Source organism: Panthera uncia, assembly GCF_023721935.1.
Source record: "Panthera uncia isolate 11264 chromosome E2 unlocalized genomic scaffold, Puncia_PCG_1.0 HiC_scaffold_20, whole genome shotgun sequence".
Classification (NCBI taxonomy): Eukaryota; Metazoa; Chordata; class Mammalia; order Carnivora; family Felidae; genus Panthera; species Panthera uncia.
Window position 1 is genome coordinate 25,688,580 of NW_026057589.1, and position 24,195 is coordinate 25,712,774.

The 24,195-nt window shown below is 58.0% G+C and overlaps 2 protein-coding genes across 4 annotated transcripts in view; both read left to right on the top strand.

Annotated features, from left to right (window-relative positions):
• The first annotated feature begins 1,799 nt into the window (after positions 1 to 1,799).
• Positions 1,800 to 15,883, top strand: LOC125916268 (tubulin beta-3 chain). Its single transcript, XM_049622401.1, has 7 exons — positions 1,800 to 2,764; positions 3,040 to 3,234; positions 6,287 to 6,402; positions 6,446 to 6,588; positions 12,965 to 13,073; positions 13,597 to 13,707; positions 14,462 to 15,883. Exons 1-7 carry the CDS (start codon positions 1,815 to 1,817, stop codon positions 15,535 to 15,537), a joined length of 2,700 nt encoding a protein of 899 aa, XP_049478358.1. The 5' UTR covers positions 1,800 to 1,814; the 3' UTR covers positions 15,538 to 15,883.
• Positions 15,884 to 23,058: 7,175 nt separating this feature from the next.
• Positions 23,059 to 24,195, top strand: part of DEF8 (differentially expressed in FDCP 8 homolog) — a 17,436-nt gene continuing 16,299 nt past the window's right edge. For all 3 annotated transcript variants that reach the window (XM_049622950.1, XM_049622954.1, XM_049622952.1), the window contains exon 1: positions 23,059 to 23,113. The gene's annotated coding sequence lies outside the window, so the exon portion shown is untranslated. The remainder of the gene's footprint in view (positions 23,114 to 24,195) is intronic.

Genomic DNA, 24,195 nt, shown 5'->3' on the forward strand with positions numbered 1-24,195 from the left:
TGGTGTGTTCCATCGTGTGCCTGGTTCCGGGGGGGTTTGGGCTTTTCGTCTTCTACGGTGGGGGGGGGGGGGGGGCGGTGCTCGTGCCAGAAACAGACACGTGCGTTGCTAGGCGTTGCCCCGCGGGAGCCCTTCCCTGTGTCCACCAGAAGATGGGACAGGAACGCCTCGCGGGTCTGGGGAGACGTCCAGGGTGCTCTATACGCCAAGGACCGCCGCTCGCACCCGCACGGGTGTCTGAGCGCGAAGCAGGGGAAAGCAGGAAAGCACACGCAGAATTCACTGACGGTCAGGGGGTGGCTCCCAGGGCAGGGGGGATGCCGCAAGGGTTCTGGTGCAGTTCGTGTTTGATGGATGGATGGATCTGGGTGCTGCTTTCCTGGCTGTGTGGAGGTTGGGGCACCCACTCACCTGCACTTTTTATAATTTGTGTACTTTTTATGTATGAGGTACTTCAATAAAGAGCACAAACCAAAGGGGGTAAAAGAGCTTTGTGAGTTGTGTGAGGAGTAATACAAGCGGGTACTAACGTGTGGTCACACGTGTGGGCACTGCCATCAGAGGCCACCTGGCTTCAACAGGAATGTCCCTCCCGGTCCCCTCCTGGCCCCACCACCACCACAGAACGAGCCACTCCCCTTTCTCGCTCCGGATTTTCTCTGCCTGTCAACCAACAGTTCGATTCCCCGCCCACCCTCGCCCTTTAGAGGAGAGATTGCAGTCTTCGGTGAGAAAGCGCTGGGAGCACTCTGGGGCGAGGTGCCCCAGGCTGCGCGGTGGCTCGGGCAGCGCACCACGTGGTCGCAGACCGAGGTCTGCCCTTGAAGTGGTTTCTTCCGCAGAGGAAATGGGGGCTTGCCCCTCCCCCAGCGGAGGATGAGGCAGAGCAAAAGGCTGTTGTGACCAGGATGCCCTGCAGCAGGTCTCAGTGAAGGGGGCGGGGTTCTTGGGGGCAGGGGCTACCCTTCGCATTTAACATGGGGGTGTTGCGGGCTGGGGGTGGTCAACAGCCAATGGCTGTTCCCAAGGCAGAGTGGTATCAGGTGGGTGTCAGGGATCAGAGATGGCTCCAGGAAGGAGGTGGTGTTTGCAGCGGGCCTGGAGGAGAGTTAGAAGTCTTGGGGTAGATTTAGAGGAGACCCCCCTCCCCCACCCGTCCCCGCGCCACGCGCAAACAGATGGCGGGAGCAGAGCCAGGCTGGGAGTGATGGTGGAGCACAGGTGACAGGGGAGATCCCCAGCCGAGCCCTGAAGGGGCCCTTGAGGGTCCAGGGCCCTTGGAGAGAGGACGGCCCTGGATGCCATTTGTGTTGCCTGGCAGCAGGCCGGGGTACCATGGGTGCTCTCTGATGGTGCGTCCAGGGTGCACGCCCATCATGTGGCCGCCCTCAGGAGGAGGGGCTCCGGGGACTTGGAAGAACTGGAGAAAGGCTTCATTCTTTCTGGGACCTCAGCCCACCCCGGGCCTGGGGAAGCAGGAGGCCTGGCCGGCCACGAGGCAGCAAGAGGCATAGAAAAACGTACGTCCGGACCCGAGCCACCGCACCTCCACGGAAGAGGTGGGGAGGTGGGCCGGGGGTCCAGAGAGACTAGAGGGTTGGTGCAAGGGAGCTTGGGGTCCTGGCCGAGAAGTGACCGCTCTGGTGGGAGGCTGGGGTCTTTCCAGCTGCATTGTGCCTGAGCTGACATTTGTCCGGACGGGGAGAGGGTGACTGCGAGGGCGGCCCCGGGGGGACCGATGAAGCCTGCTGGAAGAACCATCGCTGAGCGGGACGCCGCAGAGTGAGGCCCCGTTCCCGTTCCCTGGCGGGACTATGTCCGTGCAGGGCCCCCAGAGGAGGCTGCTGGGCTCCCTCAACTCCACCTCCCCAGCCGCCCCGCGCCTCGGGCTGGCCGCCAATCAGACAGGGCCCCGGTGCCTGGTGGTGTCCGTTCCCGACGGACTCTTTCTCAGCCTGGGGCTGGTGAGCGTGGTGGAGAACGTGCTGGTGGTGGCCGCCATTGCCAAGAACCGCAACCTGCACTCGCCCATGTATTACTTCATCTGTTGCCTGGCCGTGTCCGACCTGCTGGTGAGCGTGAGCAGTGTGCTGGAGACGGCCGTCATGCTGCTGCTGGAGGCGGGCACCCTGGCCGGCCGGGCCGCCGTGGTGCAGCAGCTGGACGACATCATCGACGTGCTGGTCTGTGGCGCCATGGTGTCGAGCCTCTGCTTCCTGGGCGCCATCGCCGTGGACCGCTACATTTCCATCTTCTACGCGCTGCGGTACCACAGCATCGTCACGCTGCCCCGGGCGTGGCGGGCCATCTCAGCTATCTGGGTGGCCAGCGTCCTCTCCAGCACGCTCTTCATCGCCTACTATGATCACACGGCCGTCCTGCTCTGTCTCGTCAGCTTCTTTGTAGCCATGTTGGTGCTCATGGCCGTGCTGTACGTCCACATGCTCGCCCGGGCGTGCCAGCACGCCCGGGGCATCGCCCGGCTCCATAAGCGGCAGCGCCCCGTCCACCAGGGCTTGGGCCTCAAGGGCGCGGCCACGCTCACCATCCTGCTGGGCATTTTCTTTCTCTGCTGGGGCCCCTTCTTCCTGCACCTCTCGCTCATGGTCCTCTGCCCTCGACACCCCATCTGTGGCTGCGTCTTCAAGAACTTCAACCTCTTCCTCACCCTCATCATCTGCAACTCCATCGTCGACCCCCTCATCTACGCCTTCCGCAGCCAGGAGCTCCGGAAGACGCTCCAAGAGGTGCTGCTGTGCTCATGGTGAGGCTGCGGGCTCGGGGCCAGGGTGTCGGGCAGAGGGGGGTGGGAATGTCCTATGGCCTGATTCCCGTGCGACAGGGGCAGGCACTTGCCAAAGGGGACGGATGAGCCGATCTCTGGCGGTGCGGAGGCATGGACCCTCTGGGGCCCGAGAAGGGAGAGAGCACAGACCTCCAGGAGTTGCTGTGGAGACTGGAGGCTGGGGAGATGGCGGGGCCGCAGGCGCTAGAGGTGGGTCCTGGGCCCCTGGACGGGGACTCTGCCCACCCCTGGAGCGCTCCACCTCCAGCCCGGCACCAGGCGAGGACACCCACCTTTGCTGCCAAGCCTATGGATCTGCGCCCCGTGGCCTGTCGGGATGTGAAGTCTCTGTGTGGGCCGAATGACAAGCGCCGCTCCCCGGGAGGGCCTCTGGAAAAGGGACTTTGTGACCAGCAGGACCTGGCTTCACAGGCCTGCTTCAGGAAGAAGTGAGCTGCTGTTTCAGGCAGAGGGACCGTGTCTGCACGGGCTCCAGTGGAGGGCGGGGCTGATCTAAGGCTCAGCGGTGACCAGAGAGCATGGGGGCTGGGGGTGGCCATCTGTGTGCACCCCACGTATCTGGCAGACGGCGCCGGCCAGTGCCCGCTCGGGCCAAGGCGGGGGTTGTCGGCCTGAAGCAGTGAACCGGTGTCAGCCCAGGGTCTCGGGGCTGGGAAGTGGCCTGGTGATAAATGCTGTGCTCGCTGCATCACCTCCACCATCCGTCTTGCCTCTTTCTGGAAATTGCTTGAAGCCAGAGGGAGGAGGAAGGGGGAGGGGCAGGGGTGGGGTTGAGGGTGATGAACAGGGTGAAGTGAGTCCCAGAAACCAGCCAGAAACCGTGGCTGGCCTGCCCAGGTGAAGAAGCCACAGCCCTGAGTGACTCAGTCAGCTAAGCATCCCACTCCTGATTTCGGCACAGGTCATGATCTCACCCTTCATGGGACGGAGCCCTGCACGGGGTTCCGCGCTGACAGCACAGCGCCTGCTTGGGATTCTTCCTCCCTCTGTCTCCACCCCTCCCCTGCTCATTCTCTCTCTCTCTCTCTCTCTCTCTCTCTCTCTCTCAAAATAAATAAGTTTAAAAAAAAAGGCATAAACCTAAGAGACTCTTAAATATGGAGAACAAACAGTTACGGGAGGGGTTGTGGGAGGGGGGATGGGCTAAATGGGGAAGGGGCACTAAGGAATGTACTCCTGAAATCACTGTTGCACTATATGCTAACTAACTTGGATGTAAATTAAAATAAATAAAAAGGAAGAAAGAAGGAAAAAGCCATAGCCCCAAAGGACCCAGAGTGCCTGAAGCCCGGCCCAGGGGGAGAGTGTGGCGGGAGGGGGGGGGGGCACTCACACCTGCTCTGAGCCCGTGTCCGGTTTTCTCTTCATGGCGCAACCCCCAGCTCAGAGCAACTAAAGAGACAGCAGGAGCAGCAGCCGCACCACCCCAGACACCTCCATGGTGACAAGACTCGACACTGTCCAGGCTGCAGCCAAAGCTGGACCCCCGTGACGCATCCGTGACCTCAGCCCGAGCACAGCCCTCTCTCGGCCCAGTCATGGCACCCCTCCTCCACGTCTGCTCTGAACAACATGGGGGGGCCCACAGTGTAGAGTGGGCTGGCGGCTGGGGTCCGCTCTCCCCCCAGCACTGCCCTTCTGGAAGGGGGGTTAGGACTCAGCCAGCTCTGGGAAGTGTTTGAGGCAAGGCCTCCCCGAATGGAGTAAGTCTGTCCAAGGACCGTCCAAGTCCACACCCCAAGGGAGTGGACATCTGGGGTGAACCACGCTGCCTGGTGCCAGAAAGCCTTGGGTCCCCCCTCTGTTGCGATCCTGGGTTTCTCACTGAAGAGCCCACCTGGTTTGCTCCACACAAACTGAGCGTACAGACGACCCCCTCCTCATACAGGTTCGGCGGAGGCCAAAGTGACGGTACCAGCCAGTTTGAAGGCGGGTCTAGTAACGCTGAGGACTCCTGCAGCCCCGGCCAGCCGCCCCGCAGCGCTGCCCCAGCCAGTCCCCACCCATGCTGGCGGCTTCAGCCCAGGCTGCTGGCCTCAAGGCCGGGAGCTGGTTCCCGGCAGGGCCAGCCTTTGCTGGGAGACAGGATGGTGAGTCAGCTTTGAACCTGGCACCAGAGCCCTCTGGGGATGGAGGGAGAGCTGGCCTGGCCTGATGCCATCACTCAGGGAGGCAGGGCATGTGGGTAATGGGTCCTGGCCAGCAGGATGCTGCAAAGCTTCTTCCTTCGCTCAGACGGGGAGGTGCAGCCAGCTCCGGGGAAGAGCCAAACGCTCACCAACGACCCCCTGAACAGGGGGGTGTGGTGGTGGAGGGGGGAGGCAGGGAGGGGCCCCAGGCAGCCAGAAGCCAACCACAGAAAGCCACATCGTGGACATGTTGTGGGGGAGGGGTGTCTCCGGAGAACAAAAGACCCATTTCTGGACTAGCCAAGCCGGAGAGCTTCAGGAGGGAAAGAGGGGCTTGTGCACAGCCACACCCAGGGAACACACAGGCGCACCGCCGACTGCTTGTGGAACCTCCGGGCACTGTGACTGAGGCCGAGGAAGATTTTCTTACTGAAACATCAGAAGGACCTTATTATAAGGTGGTTTCAGTACGATGTCTGACCCCAGGGGAACATCGAGCCAGTGGCATATGTTCGTGCAGCACAACGTCCGCACGGCTCGTCTGCTTCTTTCTCTCCCTTCTTTTCTGACCAGGGGACCCCCTCCCAGGTTTTCCCCCAAGAGCCCCACCCCCTCTGCCTTAGGCACACACCATCTCACCACATAGACCACCCCCCCCACCACCACCACGTTGTGCTGGCCTCACTTGGACCAAGGGTCTAGGGGTCCAAGTGAAATCAGGAGGTGAACCAGACAGAACCCACTGCCCGCCATCCCCCACCCTGTCAGTCCTTGGACTGGCTTGTGTCCTTATGACCATTCCTGACACCGGTATTCACCGAGCAGCGGACACATGGCAGGCGCGGTGACATGTGCAAGGTCCGTCTGGAACCGCGGGGCAGGCCCCTGGGGGAGGAGGAGGCAGGATCGCAACCCCCACTGCAGAAGCTGCCACCCTGACCCACCGCCCTTCTGACTCGGCGTTTCTGAGCCCTGCCCCATGCTTTCTTCTGGAGGGTTCGGTGACTGCTGCAGCCTTTCCCCGCGTCCCCCACCCCTAAGGGATCCAGCAAAGCTCAGAGTACCTTGTTTGTCCCTTCATGCCACAAGACAGGGAGCTGAGAGGCGTCCATCTCGGTCTTTTGGGGTGGGAACGTGGGGGTGGGTGGTCCCTGAACGGGTGTGGGGGAGAAAGGCTGTCCTTGCAAAGCCTCAGGGTGGGGCTGCCGCTGCGCTGGGACCGGGGAGGGCGGCCTAGGCGGCGTCCGAGAGCCGAGAGGCGCCTCTATTGTCCTCCCCGGAGCCCGCCAGCCCCTCCTTTCAGTGTGCGGCCCACCCCGCCCCCCGCCCCCCGCACCCCGCGGGCCCCCAGACCCCGGCGGCGGCGGGAGGAGGCGCCGCAGCGCGCGGCCGAGTGGGGATGCGCGGTGCTGATGGTGCAGGCCGGTGCCGCATTCTGCGGCGGCGCCCTCCGATTGGCCGCGCCCGGTGACGCCAGGCCGGGCGCGGCGGGCGGGGCCCGGCCTATAAGAGCTGGCGGCGGGGACGCCCGAGCCTCCGCAGCCAGCCCCGGCCTGTACGCGCGTGTCCCGCAGCCGCCCGCCGCCCGCACCGAGCATGAGGGAGATCGTGCACATCCAGGCCGGCCAGTGCGGCAACCAGATCGGGGCCAAGGTGAGGAGGCGCGCCGCCGCACCCCCGCCCCGCTCCGGGCCCTGAGACCCGCGCGCCCCCCGCACCCCCACCCCGCGCCGGGCCCCGGAGGGAGGGAAGCGGGGAGCCGCACCCCGCGTCGCACTCGCCCCTGCGAAGCCGAGAGAGAACAAAGGGACGAGCCGGGCTCCGCGGCGGGCGGGCGACCGGGGCATCGGGATCCCCGCCCTGCCACCTGCACGCCGTGTGTCCTCTGTCCCTGCCCGGGCACCTCTGGCCTGCCGGAGCACGGCTCGAGTCAGCGGCTGCGGCTGCGGCTGCGGCTGCGGGGACTGTCTGGGCGTGGCCCTCTTCTCCGGGGTCCCTACGCAGCCTTGAGCCTGATGGATGGGTGGGCAGGTTTGGGTGGGGCGTCACCCTTCAAAGCCGTAACGATTCTGTCGGCCGTGCTCCCACTCCGCCCGCCCCCCCCCCTCCCCAACCCCCCAGCAACAGGATGTCCTCCCAGCGGCCAGGCCACCCCCGTGTCCCTAACCTCCCTCTTACAGCCCTGGGCTTCCTGACCCCACCCTGTTCCTTTGTTGGGGGGAAGGGTTGGGCACAAAGTCGGGGTGACCTTGGTCCCGCCGGGACTCTCCTTCGGCTCAGCCCAGCCTGGTCAGAGCACCCGGTGGAGCTGGGTGGGCAGTACCCACCCCGGGACCGCGGAGTCTCGGGGTAGGACGCGGGAACAAAGCCGGGCTCCCGGGATGGACAGCTGCATCACCGCCCGGCGCCTCCCCTCCACTGTTGTTAGCCCACCTCACAGATGTTGGGGACTGAGGGGAAGAAGAGGTCCTATATTCCCCGGTGGAACCCAGGAGACAGGTGTCACATCCCGGAGATTGTCCCTTGCCCAAGGTCACACAGCAAGTGCGAGACAGAGCCACGCTCTGCAGACGTCCAGCCTAGGGCTCAGGCTGGGTGGGTGGGGCCTGCTGCCCACTGGGGCACCCCTCAGAACAAAACGGGGCAGCAGGAGTGGCTTTGTCAGGACCAAGGCCAGGGACGCGGGGTGGGAACGGTGGAGGGCGGGTTTCCCAAAGGAGGCTGTGGGAGGAGACAGGTCTTGGAGGGGAAGGGGCCTAGGAAAAGGTTCCTCTGGAGGCTGTTGCCATGGAAACCAGGCAAGAACAAAAAGCTAATTACAACAGGGCTGGGGCAGCCTCGTGGCTGACATGTAAATTGCAACTTCTCTAGGGTGGAGGCGACTTGGATGGGGTGGAGGGGTGGAACCAGGGAGACTCCCTAATCACCCAAGGAGACAGCTGTGTCTGCCCCAGGAAGGGGACTGGGGGAGGGGGAGGCCTGGGGGATGATGGCCTCAAATCAAATCAGGGCTCCTGGGGCAGTCACTGACAGCTGCCCTGACCAGGTGGGAGGGGCGGAGGGCTCACTAATGTGGTCACAGAGGCCAGGCCTGCCCTGAACATCTGCTTCGGGGGGGGGGGGGGCGGGGTGAGGGGGGGCGGGGGGGGGGGGGGGCAGTCCCGAGTCCTGCCTGAGCCTGGGCGTGTAGTGAGTCCAGTTACGCACCCCTCCCTTCTGTGACCGGGACAGACACGCACCAGGCAAAGGCAAGTCCACGCCAGAGGTATTGCTGAGGTGGGGGGACGGCCAGGAGGGCAGGGGTGGGAGGAAGAAAGGCAGAGGCAGTAGCCTGAGTGCCAGACAGTGTCCTCCGGGGAGATTTTTTTTTCTGCTTCTTAGAGATTGCTCATTACTTTTTATTCCTTTTGGGTTGATTTTCTTACTGTATGTTGTTTTAAACATTAATATCTGATCCTTTCTAACAGTTCAAACCAGGGAGAGATGGGTTTTGCAGGGAGGGGGTTTGCTTCTCCCTTTCCCACCGCTGCCTTTCTTTGGTGACCAGTGGCAGCTGTCAAGCTCTTTCCTTCTGGCCTCCTTGTCTCGGAAAGTATTCAAAGCCCCCTGGGCTAGGCCCCATGTACGGGCTTAGTGGATGCTGCCATCTGCCCTGTGGACAGGCAGTTCACTGGCCATTTCAGTCTCCTAATCCCATACTAGTTTGGGGGTTTGGGGCTCCCTGGTGAGGGGAGAGAGCAAACTTTTCCTTTCCATCACGATCAGCAGGCTTGCAGGTCCTTGGGTGGTGCTTGACTCAGCTTGGGTCCCTGCTCTAGGGAGGGGCCTGGCTGTGGGGGATCTAGGGCAGTCAGGGAGACTGGGGCCAGGAGAGAACACACCTGTCCTGAGGGTGAGCTTGGCGCATTACTGACTCATGACAATGGTCGCTGCGTATTGAGCGCTGTGCCAGATGCTCTAGGCGCACCACCTCGCAGGTATGTGGTGAGATTGGGTATCGCCCTCCTCCCAAGGGTCGCTCCAGGAAGTTGAGGCATCCGCCCAGGGGGGACACGGCGGGAGTTTTGAGTTTAGGTCTGCATGGATATATCTGGATTCCCCCCCCCCCCCCCCCCCCCGCCCACCGCGTCCATTCAACAGGCGGATGAATCTGGGGGCCTCGCCCTCCTCCCCTGGGGTGCAGGGCCGGCCAGGAGCCTTTGTCTGCACCCCCTTCTCTTGGCCGCTGGGCGGAGCCTGGGAGGGGCGGGCCCGGACCCTGGCCCTGACGGCCAGTGGGGGGAGGGATTTCCGGTTTCCTCGCACCCGCCTCCTCTCCCAGCGCCTCCTAAATGGGTCAGGGTAACGCTCTCAGTGCTCGAAGCTGGGAAAGACATCGAGGTCCTAAAAGGGTTTAACGCCCCTGAATCGGCTAGCCCTCCCTCTGGCGGAGCTGCTGCACCCCACTTGCCTGGGGCTCCTGTGCCCGCCCAGACACTTGGCCGGCCCCTGGGCGCGGACGCGGCAACGGATCAGCACCACGGACAGCGCCACGGGGGCGGAGGTGGGGGGTGGTGACGGTGTCTTGAGGTAGGAAATGCGGCCTGGACCCTGGGGTCCACACACCATCTGGCAGTTTTCTCAACTGTAGTGATGGTCGTAATTATTTATTTAATTTACAAAATTATATTTCATTTTATATTACATATTTTACTAATAAGATACTTATTTTTCTTAAGATTTTTCAGAAGTTTATTTTTTTGAGGGAGAGAGCACGCTCCAGCAGGGTAGGAGCAGAGAGGGAGGGAGAGAGAATCCCAGGCAGGCTCCACGCTGTCAGCGCAGAGCCTCAGACGGGGCTCGATCTCACTGACCGTGAGATCATGAGCCGAAATCCAGAGTCAGACGCTTAACTGACTAAGCCACCCAGGAGCCCCGAGATCCTTATTTTAAATCACATTTTATTAGTTTTAACTTCAAAAGCAATTCTTAATATATTCTTCTAAATAGTGGAGACACTGCAGATGACGGCAAGGTGCCTACCACCTCGTTCCTGCCTCCACGTTCTGCTCTCCTTGGGGGACAATTTTGTTTCCGTTCTTCCAGCCTGTTTCCTGTGCATGTTATCTGTATATCTTTGCAGAGAGATATAGCATCTTTTGTGAGGTTTGCTTTTTTACTCCATACATCATTATGCAATATGGCTTTCCCTCAAAGATGTGTCTTGGAGATCGGCTCCTATCAGTGATGTGATTTTACTGCACCACACTATCTCAAAGTATATTGATTTTTTTAACTTTTATTTTTATTTATTATTTCTACATATGACTTTACAAATTTAAATAGCATCTAAGGGGGGTGCCTGGCTGGCTCAGTCAGTTAAGTGTCTACCTGGCTCAGGTCATTATCTTGTGGTTTGTGGGTTCAAGCCCCACATCAAGCTCTGTGCTGACAGCTCAGATCCTGGAGCCTGCTTCGGATTCTGTGTCTCCCTCTCTCTCTCCTCCCCTCCCCTGCTCACGCTCTGTCTCTTTCTCTCTCTCAAAAATAAATAAACATTAAAAAAAAATTATTAAATAGCATCCAAGGGGCTTCAGGGTGGCTCAGTTGGTTAGGCAACCGACTCTTGATTTCAGCTCAGGGCATGATCTCAGGGTTCCTGAGTTTGAGCCCCACTCAGGCTCTGCACTGACCCTGTGGGGCCTGCTTAGGATTCTTTCTCTCCTCTTCCCTCTCTCTGCCACTCCCTCACTCATCCCCCCACCCCCCACACACACCTCTCAAAATAAAGAAATACAACTTAAAATTTTTAAAAAAATAAATAGCATCTAAGACCTTTTAACTCAATGAAGCCAACATTTGCTGAATGCATCAGGCCTTGTGCTAACCATGTGATGTGGGTACTATTATCGTGTCCACTTTACAGTTGAGAAAACTGAGGTCCCAAGAGCTGGGGTCACTGGCACACACTGACTGGTGCTGGATGGATGTGGTCCGTCTTCTCCTGGAAGACCATGCTTCTCACAGATGCATTTTCAACAACTTTCTGTAGATATGTTGATGGCAGGGTGACTGAATCACTCTCTGCTGGCCCCACACTTGTTGTCTTGAGCTCATCACTCCTCTACAGGGGCTGCGGGTGTCCCTGAAACCAGAGGTTTGGGGTGTCTTGGAGCCCTGGGGACCAAGGCCCTGGCTCAGGCTATCACAAAGGCCTGGGACTGAGGAGGGCAGTGGTAGGAAGCTCTGATCAGGCCCCAAATACCTCAGTGACATTTCTGTGTGTTTGTTTCTAATTACAAAATTAACAGACACAGTGTAAAAAGAACAGTTAACAATGACAAAACGGGAAATAAGTCCAGCCCCTGTCCTCACTGAGGGATGACCTCCAAACACAGCTTCTCTGGACGAACTACCAAGACTTTTCTTGCATTTTATAATAATAACACTGTTCATAATGATCAGGGTTTTAAATTTTTTAATGTTTATTTTTGAGAGTGAGAGAGAGTGAGAGAGAGAGAGAGAGAGAGAGAGAGAACATGAGAGGGGGAGGGGCAGAGAACGAGGGAGACCCAGAATCCGAAGCAGGCTCCAGGCTCCGAGCTGTCAGCACAGAGCCTGACGCAGGGCTCAAACCCACAGATCCTGAGATCAGGACCTGAGGGGAAATTGGACGCTTAACCGACTGATCCACCTAGGCGTCCCATAATTATCAGGGTTTTAAAAATGTTTTTTAAACTAATCTTTTGTTGTTGTTTAGAAATTAACACATGACAAAGAATTCCAAAAACCCCAAGGGTATACAGTGAAAAGAACTCTTCCCCAGCCCAGAACCACACTGCCAGGCACAGCTCCCTGGAGCAGACTTCTGTGTGCCTGTTAGAGACATCTACATATAGATGAGGACGAGCAGACTGGTTTCTTACTGCTTTTTTCACTGAGCCGTCTTTTTGCCAGCACATGACTCACGTGTAGAGGTCTGTTATTTCTTGAGCCCTTCATACCATTCATCTTCTGAAAGTCACTCCAACCCTGGGGAGCAAAGGGGAGGGGCACCGGGAAGTCCCACAGCGTGTGACCAGTGACCCTCCCTGAGTGGGCCCACAGTATCCACAAAAGCTTGGAGATGCCCTTGGGGTGAGAGCAGAGCTCTGGGCAGCCTTCCCTTCCCCCGGGGAGTGTGTCTTTGTGTGCTCACTTACAAGCCCCCACTCACACGCTCCACACAGATTAACTCGCTTTACTCCTAGGAAGCCTTATTTCCACCATCCGGCCTACCGAACGGATGAGGGCCCCGAGGCACAGAGAATCCTCAGGACCTGCCCAGGGTCACACAGCTGGAAAGAGGTGGTGTCGTTCCTGAATGCAGGCCCCGCTCTAGGCTTTTGGGCCCTGCTACAGCTGCAGGAGCGGAGTCTGAGGAGGGCAGTGTGGGCAGCAGCAGGCAGTGGAGGAAGGAAGCCCTGGGGGTTGGGGCTGGGCCGGTCTTTGAGAACTGGCTGGGGGGCCCCAGGCAAGTCAGTCCCCACTCGGGGCCCCTGTGGTTCCTGGTGGCTGAGGCTGATGGTGTCCTGGACACTGCCGGACCCTGTCTCTGGACAGCCTTTGCCCTGACACCGAAGGGCACACATATCCTGGACCCTGTCACTTGCTGTGGGCAGTTCTTGATCTCTGTGCCTCAGTTTCTTCATCTGAAAACCACCCCGAGAGGGTGATTATTACTACCCCTTCATGGAGGAGTGGCTGTCCCAGGCCCCTGGTTAGCAAGTGCAGGGCTGAGTCTGAGGGCTCGGGTCTGTGTCAGCTGAGCCCGGAACCACCCTGAGGGTTGCAGGCCGCGCCCACCGTGCAGACAGTGGACGTGCATATTTGCTAGGACAATCTTCTGGCAGATGACAGAGCTTGGGGGCTCTTCTCCAAAGTCACCGAAAGGAGTGAGTGCAAGCTCTGCATCCAAGCCCCTTAATTTATACCCAGGGCTGAGTCCGTGGGAGGGGAAGGGCCTGGTGGGGGCCGCAAGCACCTGCTGACCCTTCCTTTCCCCCTGCAGTTCTGGGAGGTGATCAGCGACGAGCACGGTATAGACCCCAGTGGCAACTATGTGGGGGACTCGGACCTTCAGCTGGAGCGCATCAGCGTCTACTACAACGAGGCCTCTTGTGAGCTCCCACCTTGCCCCGTGCTCGACCTGGGAGGAGTGGGGAGAGGGCTTCTTGACTGCCGGGTCTCGGCATCTCTGCCCGCCTAGCAGCAGCTTGGCAGATGCAACCTGAGACCCACAAAACAAAGACAAGGGACCCTGGAAACTGCCACCCTAGTGAGATTCAAATACGTGTAATGGTCACATGACACATACACAGTCCAGGGGAATGGACAGGGCTGGACAGGGTCCTGGAGGTCCCGCAGGAGGCCCCTGGGAGGGTCCAGAGCAGAGACTATTTAGCAACTGGTGTAAAATGATGTCCACGGTGAACTGAAGAAATATCAGCCTGCCCACGTGGACGTAGGATGAGGTCCCGGCTGTCTGAGGTGTTGACCACGATCCCCGTTTCACACGTGGTTCCCACCTCTCTGGTCCCAGAGAGTCTGAGCACTCATGGTGACAACATGACTCTGGCGGGACAGGGCGGTAGGCGTCCCTTCCCCTGTGTGACCCACATAACCCACCCCTTTCCTCCTCAGCTCATAAGTATGTGCCTCGGGCCATTCTCGTGGACCTTGAGCCTGGGACCATGGACAGTGTCCGGTCTGGGGCCTTTGGGCATCTCTTCAGGCCTGACAACTTCATCTTCGGTAAGTTTCCCCGGTCCCACACTCTGATGCAGACCCCCACCACAGGCAGATCCAGATCAGTGAAACAACAGAGCAAAGTCGCCACTTAGCAGGACAGAAATGACCTTCCCCTGTTGCAGTGGGCCCAGAGAAAAGGCTCTGTGCAGAGAATAGAAACCACTTGTGTATTTCAGGCAGAACAATGTGTAAGGCAGAGAATTAAGCTTATGAGACTGTTACAGAGCTGGCAGGACACGAGTCGGTCTCCAGAGGATTCAAGTTCATGGGCAGGCAGCATTGCTGTGATCAAGAGACCCTCACCCCATTTCTGTCTTCCGGAGTTCAACACCCCAGCTGAGGGGCTCGAATCCACATTCAGACCCCAAGCCGTGAGGGATTCTGGGGTTCTGGAGGCCATCGCTTACACTGCCAGCATGGCCAGCCAGAGGGTGGGTGGGCTGTGGGGGGGCGGGGGAGGGGGAACGGGTAGACTCACCCAGGACCCCCGAGGGAGGCAGAGCGAGAGCTGCAAGCCCAGGTCCTCAATTCCTGTCTTGAGCCCTTAACACGGGGCACCAGGCAGTGGGGTCCCCAGCACACGGCATGGCTGGCATGGAGGGCCATGGAGGGAGCGTGCGGGTGTGGGCACCCCCACTGCACGGAGGGAGACAGGCACAGGGTGTCCCCAGTGGTGCCCTGAGTGGCCTGTTCAGGCAGCCACCGGAGGCCTGACTAGTCTTGTGCTCCCCCTGCCCCCTCTCCCCCTCACCCACAGGTCAGAGCGGGGCTGGCAACAACTGGGCCAAGGGTCACTACACGGAGGGCGCCGAGCTGGTGGACTCGGTCCTGGACGTGGTGCGGAAGGAATGTGAGAATTGCGACTGCCTGCAGGGCTTCCAGCTGACCCACTCGCTGGGCGGGGGCACGGGCTCGGGCATGGGCACCCTCCTCATCAGCAAGGTGCGCGAGGAGTACCCGGACCGCATCATGAACACCTTCAGCGTGGTGCCCTCGCCCAAGGTGTCGGACACGGTGGTGGAGCCCTACAACGCCACGCTGTCCATCCACCAGCTGGTGGAGAACACTGACGAGACCTACTGCATCGACAACGAGGCCCTGTACGACATCTGCTTCCGCACCCTCAAACTGGCCACGCCCACCTACGGCGACCTCAACCACCTGGTGTCGGCCACCATGAGCGGCGTCACCACGTCCCTGCGCTTCCCGGGCCAGCTGAACGCCGACCTGCGCAAGCTGGCCGTGAACATGGTGCCCTTCCCGCGCCTGCACTTCTTCATGCCCGGCTTCGCCCCGCTCACCGCCAGGGGCAGCCAGCAGTACCGCGCGCTCACGGTGCCCGAGCTCACGCAGCAGATGTTCGACGCCAAGAACATGATGGCCGCGTGCGACCCGCGCCACGGCCGCTACCTGACGGTGGCCACCGTGTTCCGTGGCCGCATGTCCATGAAGGAGGTGGACGAGCAGATGCTGGCCATCCAGAGCAAGAACAGCAGCTACTTCGTCGAGTGGATCCCCAACAACGTCAAGGTGGCCGTGTGCGACATCCCGCCCCGGGGCCTCAAGATGTCCTCCACCTTCATCGGCAACAGCACGGCCATCCAGGAGCTGTTCAAGCGCATCTCCGAGCAGTTCACGGCCATGTTCCGGCGCAAGGCCTTCCTGCACTGGTACACGGGCGAGGGCATGGACGAGATGGAGTTCACCGAGGCCGAGAGCAACATGAACGACCTGGTGTCCGAGTACCAGCAGTACCAGGACGCCACGGCCGAGGAGGAGGGCGAGATGTACGAAGACGATGAGGAGGAGTCCGAGGCTCAGGGCCCCAAGTGAAGCGGCTGGAGGGGCGAGCCGGGCTGCGGCCAGGGCCACGAGGCCTGTCCCCTGGCGCCACGTCGCTACTGACACCATCCCCAGGCTTGCCCCCACCAGCTCTGCTCACAGCACCCTAGGGCTCCCGAGAGCTTGTCCTCCAGTATTTACGGCATCCCCACCCCACGTGAGTCCTGTCGTCCCGCCATAGGTCACCTCCATTTTTGTGTCTGCTTTATCGTCAGCTGCAGGCCTGATGTTTTATGGCTTATTTTGTTTCTTTTGTTTTTGTTTTTTTGGTTTTTTACTGGTTTGTGTTTATATTTTTGGGGGAGGGGATACTTAATAAATTTATTGCTGTCAGATATCCCTGCCTGGTGCTGGAGATTTCATTTTGTTCTGGAAAGTTGGGTCTGAAGGGGTGAGGAGGGGCAGACGGGGAGGTCTGTGTGGGAGCAGGGCAAAGAGGCATCGTCTCCCAGGCCGGTGGCTGAGAAGGGCTATGCTTAGAGGCTGCCGGTGCGTCAAGGCTCAGCCCCTGGGGAGCTTCTGGAAGGGGGGTCCTGGAGACGGAGTCTCATCCCGAACACCAGGTGCAGCTCACTCTAGATTGAGAACTGTCTCTAGTCTCCCACAGGGAGGCGCACTCCGGAGCTTCTGTCTGGTTTACCTGTGTGCTGGAAGTTAGGGTGCAGACAGCCAGAGACCCCGGTGGGGGTTGGAAGGGAGGACTTTGAACAAACCACCCCCTCCCCTGCCCCCACCGCCCGGAAAACTATGGTGTGTTGGAGGATTGTGTCTTGGGCCCTGGGAAGGGGCTGGTGGGGGTTAGGGAGCCGTGGCCACCGCACCCAGGCACACCCCTGGCAGGGAGCAATGTGCTGGCCCTAGGCGCCCCCTGGTGGCACTCCTGTGGCTGTAGGGCGACCAGTGTCCAACTACAAGGGTTTTGGACCCAAAAAGAGTTGAGACACCTGCCCAGTGTTGAGAAAAGTCCTTCTGGCTCCTGACATTCACAGATGATCCTCCTGGGCCCCAGGTCCACTGTCTTACTGGGCCTCCTCCTGAGAGCTCAACAAAGACACCTCAGGGAACCTTCACGATGATGCTACGAGGAACATGTCATTATTACCACATTTCACAGGCAAATAAATGGAGGCTCCGAGAAGTGAGGGCACTTGCCAGCTGGCAAGTTGCAGAGCCACGTGTCTGGCCCAAGGCTGTGCACGTCTCCACTTAGCTTAAAACGGCCCCAAACTGCCCTTCCCTCCTGAGCACCTGCACCCACAAGAACTTCCTCTTCCTCCACATCTCTCCGATGAGCCTGGCCTGCCTGGGTCACCCTGCCTTTGTGGGGCTGGCTCTCGGGCCAATCCCTTCCTTCCTTCTCCCAAGGCCCACAACCCGGCTTAGCGCCAGTGTGCAGGGCCAGTTTGGGAGGACTGTGGTGGTGGGGGTGTGGGGAGGTGAAGGCATGGGAGCCCATCGCTTCCGGCCCCCTAGCACATGTCTGCTTCTCCACAGACTTCTTCTGTGGGAGGGGCTTCGTGCTTCCTTTTTTCCATCCCTCTCCCCTCTCCTTCAACTGACTCTCCCGCATGAACCTCTAGCTTTAGTTTCTTATGAGGAGTAATTTAGGTCTCTGCTGTTTTCCTACACTGCAGACATGGGGCAGAGACCAGCCAGCCCTGTGCTCTACGTGAGTTCCTGAGTCACAAATTCCCGAAGCATAATGAAATGGCTGATGCTTTATGCCATTGAGTTTCCGAGGGGATTATTACACAACAACAGAAAGCAGGAACACGCGTGGGGAGTGGCTAGAACAGCATGTGGCCCATAATAAAGGCCACAAATGTAAGCTCTTAAGTGTATCTGTTATTGTTAGTAAAGGGAATTTGTCTCCAGAGGGGCACCGGCATGAGGGCGCAGGAGAGGCCAGCTCAGTGGCTGCCCAGTCTTGCAGACACTCCTACGAGAGCTCTGATTGGCCCAGCAGCCTTCAGTGGGAATGAGCCTATTGGCTGGCATTTGGGACGGCCACTTCATTGGCTGCCTCACCCTTAGGTCCGCCTGTCCATTTCAGCCTAGGTGAAGGACCGGGGGTGTCCGGACCTGGGCACACTGCCAGCCCTCATGGGGGAGAAGCCTCAACCGTCCCTAACCCTCTGCCTGGTCCCCTGCAGGAGGTACTCGGGCCAGGAGATTAGTTCACACTTGGAGAGGGCGGCCAGGACAGATACAGGACACCCAGTTAAATTGGAATTTCAGACAAACAACAAATAACCTTCCACTTGAGGGCATGATTATACTGAGCAATTATGCCTCAGTTGCTAAATCCAGTAATCCTAGCCTAGGACTCTTCAGCAGCCCTGCAATTGGGCCAGGCAGGGTCAGGCAATCTTGAGCTCTTCACCTTCTCGTGTGCTCCTCGCGTGACCCTGTGAAGCAGACGAAGAAACTGAGGCAGGAGACAAGCAAAACTGTCCCAGGGTGTCCAGCTGCCACAGTTTGAACGGAGGGGGCTGGGGGCTGAGTCGTCACCGTTCCCACCACCCCTGGGGACAGCAGCAACCTGAGGAGAGGAAGGTGAGTGCACCCAATGGAGGTGACCTCGGCTGCTGCCCCGCCCCTTATAGCCAGGCCATCTCCCCTCTTAAGAGCACTTTTCCCAGCCGCAAAGATCAGGTGCCTGCTTGGACTTTAGATTCATTGTGCGAGCACAAGTCTTTGAAAACCACCTGCTTAGGTATTAACAAACATGAGTGAATGCACTGGAGGCTGCTGAGATCCAGCCTCTAGAGACTACCAGACGCAGCCGTCGCCGCCACCGCAAGTGGGGCGGGGGGGCGGGGTGGGAGTTCTCCCACGTAAAGGATGAGCCAGGCTTCCGTGGCATTTGGAGGGATGGCACACTCAGACAACACTGAACGAACTGAAGGCGAGTCATTGTGGCCCAGTGTGAAGACATGGGCCTCTGACCAGGACTTGGAACCTGACCAGAATCCCATTTCCTGGGGAAGGACAGCGTTAAAGTAGATATGGGGTGTTGGGGAGCAGCTCACACTGGGGCTCCCCTGAGTCAGTGGCCAGTGTGACTTTCATACCCCAGGCGGGAGCTGGACACCCGTTGCCACTATTATGATCGCAAACACTATTCCTCAGCCTGTGAGTTTCAAAAGCAGGGTTTCTCAACATTGCACCTGCTATGGAATGAATGCTTGTGCCCCCCCCCCCCGCCCCAATTCGTATGTTGAGGTCCTAACCCTTATGTAATGGTACTAGGAAGTGGGGTGTTTGGGTCCTAAGGGTAGAGCCAGCACGAATGGGATTAGTGCCCTTTTAAAGAGATCCCAGAGACTTCTGTCATCCTTTCCACCTTGTGAGGGCACCAGGAGACAGCAGCGGTCTGCAAACCAGCACCGCTCACCGGCAAACCCTCACCGGCACCCAGCCGTTCCCGTGCTCTGACCTCAGACTTCCAGCCTCCAGAGCTGTGAGCGATAAATTGTTTATAAGTCACCCAGCCTGTGGCGCTCTGTTATAGCAGCTTGAACAAACTCAGAGCAACCTTAATGCTAATTCACAAAAGCCATTTTTACAGGTTTACCATGCTTGGTCTGTGACAAGTGCTCGGTGCTCGACTGAGATGGTGTCATTTACCGCTCCTGGCAGGGTCATAATTCATACCCGGTCTTCATCTCTGAGCCCACCAGCCAGGAAGCTCATCACCAGGGGCCCTAAGGTGTGCGTAGGAGGGCATCACACAGCAGGACTCTGGTGGCAACATTCAAGGTTCTGAATTTGAAGACGCCAGCCCAGCAAAGCTGCTGCTGCTCCGTGGAGGCCAAACATGAGTGGTCAGATGTGGAGTGGGACTTCCTGGTCCCGGAGCCAATATGGAAGGCTTCCATGTGGTTCCTGTCTCCTTCTCTGAGGGTGTTTGGTGGAGGACTGGATTCGTTGCCAGCAGAAACCATTTGTGACAGTCTTAGAGTCTTAGAGTCTCTCTCCAGGATCCCTCCACTTTCCAGCACCCGTCATGTGTGTAATAACCTTCAGTTTTCCAGGATGGCTGAATGTCACAGGAAAATTATAGAACAAAAATTAATAAAGAGAGAAAATGCGAGAGTCACCCGTGGTTGCAGTGACGCTGGAAACTCGCCAGCATACCCCAGAGAGGGGAGCGGGGGAATGTCCAGACCCTCCCTGGAGCCCTGGCCTGGCCTCTGGCTGTGCTCCTGGCTAAGTCTCTGGCTGCAGGGGGTTAGGGGTGAGGCAATAGTGGATTTTCTTATATGACCTTTATTATGTTGAGCTAAGTTGCATCTCTTCCTAACTTTTGAGAGTTTTAATATGATGGGGTATTGAGTCTTAGAAAATACTTTATCTACATCTATTGAGATGATCCTGTGATTTTTATCCTTCAACAAACGGCATTTGGAAACTGGATATCCATATGCCAAATATTAAAATTGGACACTTATTGGGGCAGCTGGGTGGCTCAGTTGGTTAAGCGTCCAACTTTGGCTTGGGTCATGATCTCACAGCTCGAAGGCTTGTAAGTTTGAGCCCTGCATGGGGCTCTGTGCTGACAGCTCGGAGCCTGGAGCCTGCTTCAGAGTCCGTGTCTCCCTCTTTCTCTGCCCGTCCCCTCTCACTCTGTCTCTGTCTCTCTCTCAAAAATAAACATTAAAAATCTTTTAAAAATTAGACACTTATCTTACACCATACACAAAAAACTCAACACAAAATGAATTAAACACTTAATATAAGACCTGAAACTATAGAACTCCTAGAGGAAAACATAGGGTAGAAGCTTCATGACATTGGCCTTGACAGTGATTTCATGGATGTAACTCCCAAAGCACAGGCAATGAAAGTAAAAAGAGACAGGTTTTCATCAAACCAAAAAGCTTCTGCACAACAAAGGAAATAACGAAGTAGAAAGTCAGCCTGTGGGATTGGAGAAAATATTTGCAAACTATATATCCGATAAGTGGTTTGTTTCCAAAATGTATAAGGAATTCCAACGATTCAATAGTAAAAAAACAACCTGATTACAAGATAGACACAGGACATGAATAGACATTTCTCCAAAGGAGATATACAAATGGCCAAGATGTATAGAAAAAGATACTCAATGTTGGGGCGTTTGGCTGGCTCAGTTGGAGGACCATGTGGCTCTTGATTTCAAGGTCATGAGTTTGAGCCCCACGTTGGGTGTAGAGATTACTAATGAATAAATAAATAAATAAACTTAAAAAAATGCTCAGTGTTACTAATCATCGGGGAAATGCAAATCAAAACCACAGTGAGATATCATTTCGTACCTGTTAGGATGGCTATTATCAGAAAAATAAAAGACGACAAGTGTTGGTAAGGATGTGGAGACACTGGAACTTCTGCACACTGTTCATGGGAGTGCAAAACAGTGCAACCACGATGGAGAGCCGTGTGGAGCTTACGCCAGCAGTTACACGTAGAGTTACCACATGACCCAGCAATCCCACTTCTGGGTGTTTATCTACAAGACCTCGATTTATACTTGAATAAAGCTGTTAAGAAAAAAGAACCCTCCAGTGGCTCCTGTCTTGGCACAAATCAAAGCCGATGTGGGTACAAATGCTGCAGCTTTGCTTGTCACTTCACCTTTCACCAGGCTTCCCATTTTACCAATCTCTGGCCACACTGACCTGCTTTCTTTTCCACGGGCACACTGGATCTTTCGGTTCCTCGAGTGTTTTGCACTGTGCTTTTCCCCAGTCCTTCCGTGGTTCTCACCGTCCTACCCTTTGGGTCTTACCCGGAGCCTACTGTCCTCCTCCCCTGGCCTTTTCCACCGTCTGGTCACCCTGTTTATTTCCTTTTTGGTGCTTATCATATCTCTTATTAATTTGTATCTTTGCATATTGTCTGTCTGGCTCCTTGAGTGCTAGGACCTTGTCTGTCTTTTCTCTACTGTGTCGCAGTACCTCAGCCAAGGCCTGGTTTACCAGACACTGATTCAGTTCAACAGCTGGTGCTAACACACCTTTGTGGAAGCCTCTCTCGCTCAAGGCTGACCTCACTCGCGGACTTATTCCTTCCTCAGTCCATGTAAGGAAGCACCTGTAAGGAAGCACAAGTAAACGGAACGCTTGTCCATAACCCTTGGTTTCTGGTAGGGGGAGGGGTGATGGTAGAGACAGACAGTAAGCAAAAAGGTATGAGGCAGGGGTGACTGGGTGGCTCAGTTGGTTGGGTGTCTGAGTCTCAGTTTTGGCTCAGGTCATGATCTCACTGTGAGTTCAAGCCCCGCATTGGGCTTTCCATTGTCAGTGCAGAGCCTGCTTTGGATTCTCTGCTCCCTTCTCTTTCTGCCCCTGTCCTCATTCTCTCTCTCTCTCTCTCTCTCTCAAAAAAAAAAACAAAAAAACAAAAAAACAAAAAAACAACCACCACACATTAAATACTACCACTAAGTATATGAGACCGAGCACATCAGACAGTGGTGAGGATTATAGAGAGAAATGAAGCAAGGGCACGGCAAACCTAGAAAGCAGTAATAATACCAGCTGCTTCAGATCCAGGCTTCACCAACGTCCCTTAACCCGTCCTCCACCGATTCTTCCCCTGGCCTCACTGTGCCTCAGTTTCCTCTTCTGTAAGACGGAACGGAACGCAGCGCTTCCCTTCCCCCTCCCTCAGGAGCGGTGAACACCGCCCAGGGTCGCGCAGGTGCCCTGCAGCAGCGGCTGTGCACACACGATTCCCACTTCCCTTTTCCCCTCAACCACTGGGCTTTGTTGTTGTTGTTTTTAAAGAAATTAAATACCACCATTTTTTCCTTAAGTGTTGTGGTTTCGGTTTAAACCATGACTTTTCTGGGGAGCCCTGGTGGCTCAGTCGGTTAAGCGTCTGACTTGGGCTCAGGTCACCATCTCACAGTTTGTGGGTTCCAGCCCCGCGTGGGGCTCTGTGCTGACAGCTCGGAGCCTGGAGCTGCTTCCATTCTGCGTCTCCCTCTCTCCCTCCTCCTTCCCCCTCCCCTTCCCCCCCCCCCCCCAAAATAAATAAACATTTAAAAAACGTATATGAGGGGCGCCTGGGTGGTGCAGTTGGTTGAGCGTCCGACTTTGGCTCAGGTCATGATCTCACGGTTGGTGAGTTCGAGCCCCGCATTGGGCTCTGTGCTGACAGCTCAGAACCTGGAACCTGATTCCGATTCTGTGTCTCCCTCTCTCTCTCTCTCTCTCTCTCTCTCTGCCCCTCCCCTGCTGGTGCTCTGTCTCCGTCTCCCTCTCTCTCTGCCCCTGCCCAGCTCCTGCTCCCTCTGTCTGTCTCTGTCTCTGTCTCTCTCTCAAAATGAATAAACATTTAAAAAGATAAACCATGACTTCTGTGATTACAGGGAACACAGAAAATGCAGCACGGCGCCGCGCCGTCTGGAACAGGGCGGGCGAGGCCTCACCCATTTCCCGGAGGCGGACGTGGAGGCTGCGGGCTCGGCCGCCTGTCATGAGCCTCCGGGCCGCAGGCGGCAGCAGCGGGCGGCGGCGGCTGCACTGTGGCGAGGGCGGCGGGCGGGTTCCAATGTGGCGAGGGCGGCGGCGGTCAGGTGAGCGGCGGAGGGGGGAGTCGGGGCGGGCCGGCTGAGGGGCGGGGGTGCCGGGGGTGCGGGGAGCAGGGGCGCTCGGCCCTCGGGGGCTCTCTCGGCCGGCCGCGGCGCCCCCTGCCCGAGGGCGCGGGGGACGAGCGACGGGCCCCGGACCCCCGCCCCCACCCGGGGCGGGATCCAGACCCGACGGGTCGGGATCCAGACCCGACGGGTCGGGGCGCGCACCCTCCGGGCCTCCCTCGGGCGCAGAGGGCGTTGGCGACCCGCGCTGCGGTGCTCCGCGGCTCGGACGCGTTTATCACCCGAGAGGGGGAATGCCGCCCCCTCCCCGCCCCCCAGGTGACGCTGTCACCGCTTCCGGCCTCGACGTGGGGCCCGCGCCACCTCCCAGGACTGTGCCACTGTCCGCGAATGCTGGGCCGCGCCGGGCCTCAGTTTCCTCGCCTATGAAATGGATGCGCGCCCGCGGCGGGTTCGCGGGGGTCCCCAAAGTGTGGCCTGTTGTTGTGAGCCAAGTTGGGGAAGGTGCCTGTTCCCGAGGCGGCCAGCGGCCACTCCGCCGGCGTCAGTGGCAGACAACCCCCCTCCAGCTGTGGCGGGGGTGACGCTAGACCCTTTTTGGTGGCTGTGCCCCAGGCAGGACACCGAGGCTGGCGGAGTCACGAACCCCGAGCTTTTTCCTGAAGTCCCCTTGATTGCTAACTCGCGTTGTCCTCCCCTCACTTCTGCCAGAGAAGGGTCGTCTCGGAGGAGGGCAGAGGTGGATAGTGGGCTTAGTGGCTTCCTTTCGCTTTCCTTCCTTTCGCTCAGTCTCCTCCCTCCTGCCTGTTCCGTGGGAGGCCAAGCCTGAGTGTGGGGGCAGGGCTCTCTGAGGGGTGAACCCCGCGGGCGCGGTGTGTGGGTCCGAGTCAGCTGCTGTGTGCTGCGGTGGCCCAGTATGTTGGGACATCACCTGTCTGTGCTTGGCAGCCCTGAGCGAGGCATGATTCTCCAACCTGGCAGGGGAGAGACTGAGGCTGAGGGGTCAGGGGACCCTCCATCCATCCATCCATCCATCCATCCATCCATCCATCCATCCATCC

Bases quoted from the DNA above. Each gene is read 5' to 3' on its own strand.
- LOC125916268 (XM_049622401.1), top strand. From the start codon at position 1,815: ATGTCCGTGCAGGGCCCCCAGAGGAGGCTGCTGGGCTCCCTCAACTCC. The intron at 3,235-6,286 runs GTGAGCTGCTGT...GCGGGCCCCCAG, and splicing joins CAGGCCTGCTTCAGGAAGAA to ACCCCGGCGGCGGCGGGAGG. The intron at 6,403-6,445 runs GTGACGCCAGGC...CCGGCCTATAAG, and splicing joins CCTCCGATTGGCCGCGCCCG to AGCTGGCGGCGGGGACGCCC.